The 3955-nt window shown below is 37.7% G+C and overlaps 1 protein-coding gene across 1 annotated transcript; it reads left to right on the top strand.

Moving 5' to 3' along the window:
• Positions 1 to 178: 178 nt before the first annotated feature.
• LOC121963890 (serine/threonine-protein phosphatase 2B catalytic subunit beta isoform-like) lies at positions 179 to 3945 on the top strand (the record flags this gene model as incomplete). Its single annotated transcript, XM_042514127.1, has 3 exons — positions 179 to 300; positions 1302 to 1386; positions 3807 to 3945. Coding segments are annotated over 3 exons (346 nt in total), but the record flags the coding sequence as incomplete, so codon positions are not given.
• Positions 3946 to 3955: the final 10 nt, after the last annotated feature.

Raw genomic sequence — 3955 nt, forward strand, 5'->3', positions numbered from 1 at the left:
ATATACTTTATGTGCAATGTGTTTCCTGTTGCTGCGTCACAATAAAAGCCTAAATATTCTTAAATGATTGAAGGTGCATGTGTATCTTTTGGTTTTGGATAAACGGCTGTGGGCTCTGAGAATGAACCCTGTGCGTGTTTCTGTGTTTCTGCCCTCATTGTCTTGATGTCTGGTTCAGTCGTAACGTGAGCTCGTGTGTGACGCTGGTGTGTTTTCACACAGTGACAGAGATGCTGGTGAACGTGTTGAACATCTGCTCTGACGACGAGCTGATGTCAGAAGGGGACGACACGTGTGAGGGTAAGAGGATGTAACACCTTTTTCTTCATCACACCATCACGGCTCCGTCGCCTCAGAGTGTTACTCACCAAGTTAAAGACTTTACGGGTGTTTCTGCTCGTTTTAATGTGCCTCAATGCCGTGAGGACGACCTGCTGACAAACTGACTGACACTCGTCAGTCAGTTTGTCACCTTTATGTTTTTAGTGTGAAGTCGTGGTTAAGTGGTCAGGCAGGTGCGAGTGAAGACAGCTCGTCTTGTTGTTGTTGGACATCGTCACTGTGGAGACACCAGCCGAATCCACGTGTCCTCTCGCTATGTTAAATGCTACCTTTACGTGTCCCTCTGAAATATCAGACTTACAAGTTACAACACATGAACGGCCCTCCAAACTCGTAATTATGAGTGAGAAATTTTGGAAATTTTGATGACACCCGAATTATTAAGTAATGACATTGAAACTTGACTCAAGAATAAACTGATGAGAATTTGGTTGTCAAAGATCAAGGTCACTGTTACCTTGTATTGGTGTCATTCTTGTCAATGTGTTGTCATAAGAACAGCTCAACATTTTCTTCTCTAAATTTGGCACAAACGTCCACTCGGACTCCATAATTAACAGATAACGATTGGATGGTCAGAGGTCACTGTGACCTTGTGTCCATCTCATTCTCGTAAACGCGATATCTCAGCAACACCTTAAGGGAATTCATTCAAATTTGGCACAAACGTCCACTTTTAAGTAACAGATGAACGGATTAGAATTTGGAGGTCAAAGGTCACACTGGCTTACTTTGAAACTGAAGAAAAACACTAAGATTCTCAGTTCTGCGCCTATAAAAAGCATCTTTTTTTGCAACAAACAGAAGCAATAATGATAACCTTGGAAAGTGCATGTCACAGTTAATCTAAATATGTGTTTTATGTCTCTGCGTAAAGAATTTCGACTCTAATTGCACATTTCACCTCATTTCACCTTTTAACTTTTTTCTTTTCTTTTGACTCGTGTCATTTTTTTCAGGTGGAGCTCCGGCCGTCAGAAAGGAGGTGATCAGAAATAAGATCCGGGCGATCGGAAAGATGGCTCGTGTCTTCTCGGTGCTCAGGTGTGTTTTCATCTCTCATTTTTTTGGTTGAGTTTTACCTAAAAATAAATGTTTTTATAAAAGGTCACCTTCAGTTTAACCTGATTCTGAGGAAAAAGTCACTTCAAACTTTTTGCCGTTTTGTCCTTTTTCTGTGTGAGCTTGTTGTATTTTCTCGCTGATTGTGAATTAATGCTTCTATCCTCGCCATGAAAGAAAGATTTATTCGTTTTTTGGGGGTTATCTTATTTAAAAGAAAAAGAAAAAGTGGAGAGAAAACGCTGTCTTTGTGACGGCACACTGCTGTAAAATGACTCCACAGATCTTTTCTTCAGTCTTGCTCCACTTCAGTTTAAGGCTAATGACTTTTTCCCTGATTTACACGTGTCCTCTTTTAATCCTGTGGAAGTGTGTCAGAATAATTTGTCCTTTAATGATGAACGCTCTTGTTCAGAAGTTATTTTAAGGCTCAGAAAAGAATCACAGGCACATTATCTGAAGTTTCTCCTCCATTTTGTCACATAGTGCTGTAGAAATTGCAATATTTCCATCTGAAATGTTGTGAAGTAAAATAACAAATTATCACGAAACAGAAATACTCAAAGAAAAGGAGAGGAGCCTCAAATTTGTACTTAACCCTTTAGACAGACATCAGTTTTGATGTGCTGCATTCAGATGACTTTCACAAGCTGTTTGAATATTTGAAATCTGAGCAAATTGTTTTTGGGGGAAAAGCTAATGACCAACCTGGCAATAAATCAAAAACAGAGAAAACAATGTCCCGCAAACTGCATGATTATAAATAAAAGAAGACAAGAAAATTAGCTCAACATTAGTAAAGAAAAACTAAATAAAAAAAAAAGTCAAAAATAGGGAAAAATGCCCTACAAACTGCAACATAATTAGTAAGAGGTGACCAAAAAAAAAGCTCAAAATGAGTTATAACTAGGAGGGGAGGATAATTATAAAAAAATATCCAAAATATCTTGAAAATTATATTTGTAAATATGATTTAATATTTAAAATTGTGTTACTATATGAAATAAAATTGTATATATTTTTCATTTTCAGCTGTTTTTGCATATTTTTTGGTAAATTTTGTGACTTTTTTAACCATAGAAAATGTCTTGTTTAGTTGCTCGTTGCCTTCTCCCCATTTTATTTTGAAAGGAATCAATGTAATTTATTTAGGCCTCGAAGAGTTAAGCGCAGTATTTGAGTAGATGGGGTTAGTTAGTGGTTTCATTTGTACAGTAGGTTAAATTTGTATCTAAATGTGTGTCTAGAAATATCAAAGTGCCGCTCTGTGAGCAGATGAGGACATTTGGTTCTCAGTGAGGCAGTTTTGTTTACTGATACGAGAGTGCGATGTACTTCATACGAAAGTGCAACATGTAACAAAGGAGTATATTAAATACAAAAAGCCGCCCACACACCTGAAGGCAGCTCAGTTGCAGCTCGCAGATATAAAACCAAACACACACTCAGTCAGACACACACATAACTTTAATAACTTATCATAAAACCTGACAGTTTTAAAAATGTTTCCAGTTAGTTCTTTTGGACGCGTTTGTGACAGATCTCACATCAACAGGACCAAAGTAGCCAAAAACACCTTCATCAGATCTGAATCGTCTCCTGTCCAGTTTTTAAAAAACACCGGATCACAGCCCAGAAAAATACTGAGGAGCCAAATCACTGAGCTCTGGAGATTAGACATTTGAAGTCAGTGCTGTGCTGGAAAATTTTTAGAAAACTAAATCTACCCTAAAAGTTTTTTAAAAGTCATGGAAATCAGTTTCACTCACCTGTATAATAACACATGATGTGTTAAAGGACCATCAGAAATGGCCAAAACCTTTAAAGAGCACATGTTTTGGCCAAAAAATGTGTAAGGAGATAGGCCAAAAGAGTTTTGTTTTTTTGTTTTTTGTTTTTTAAAGAAAATCATCACAATTCAGGCCAAATGTTTTTACAGAAAAAAATGGTAAAAGTGTTCAAAGAAAACATGATTTGGAAGCCATGTTATCATTAAAAATCATTGGTAAAATACATACAAAATACAGTTTTGTTTGAAACATGTTTGCAGGTCAAAAAACAAATGGGGGAAAAAAAACATGTTTTCTTTAAAAATTGCAGAGAATTACATTGAAAAAAAGAAAAAGATAAATGAAATCCTAGAAACATATTTGAGGCCGCTGCGACAAAAGGGCCCCTTTAGCAAAGCAAGTTGAGTATCCGTGCTGCGGAGGGAAAAAGCAGTGGTCTAAGGGTTGATCCTTGTGGAACACCACATAAAATACCGATTATAAACTTCAGATGGAAACAGAAGCTTCTCTACTTTAAAAGTAGATTGTTTATCAATAAAACTATCGTGATCAGTTTCCTGTCTTTTTGGATCATCGATGACACTGACAGAGTTTTTGTGTGTGTGTCGACAGAGAGGAGAATGAGAGCGTGTTACAGCTGAAGGGCCTGACCCCGACAGGAACGCTGCCGGTGGGAGTTTTGTCCGGAGGTCGGCGAACTCTGCAAAGCGGTGAGTGTAAACGCAGCCGAGCATCCCCCCAAAAACACTAACAGAGAGTCC

Source organism: Plectropomus leopardus, unplaced genomic scaffold, assembly GCF_008729295.1.
Source record: "Plectropomus leopardus isolate mb unplaced genomic scaffold, YSFRI_Pleo_2.0 unplaced_scaffold13131, whole genome shotgun sequence".
Taxonomy (NCBI): Eukaryota; Metazoa; Chordata; class Actinopteri; order Perciformes; family Serranidae; genus Plectropomus; species Plectropomus leopardus.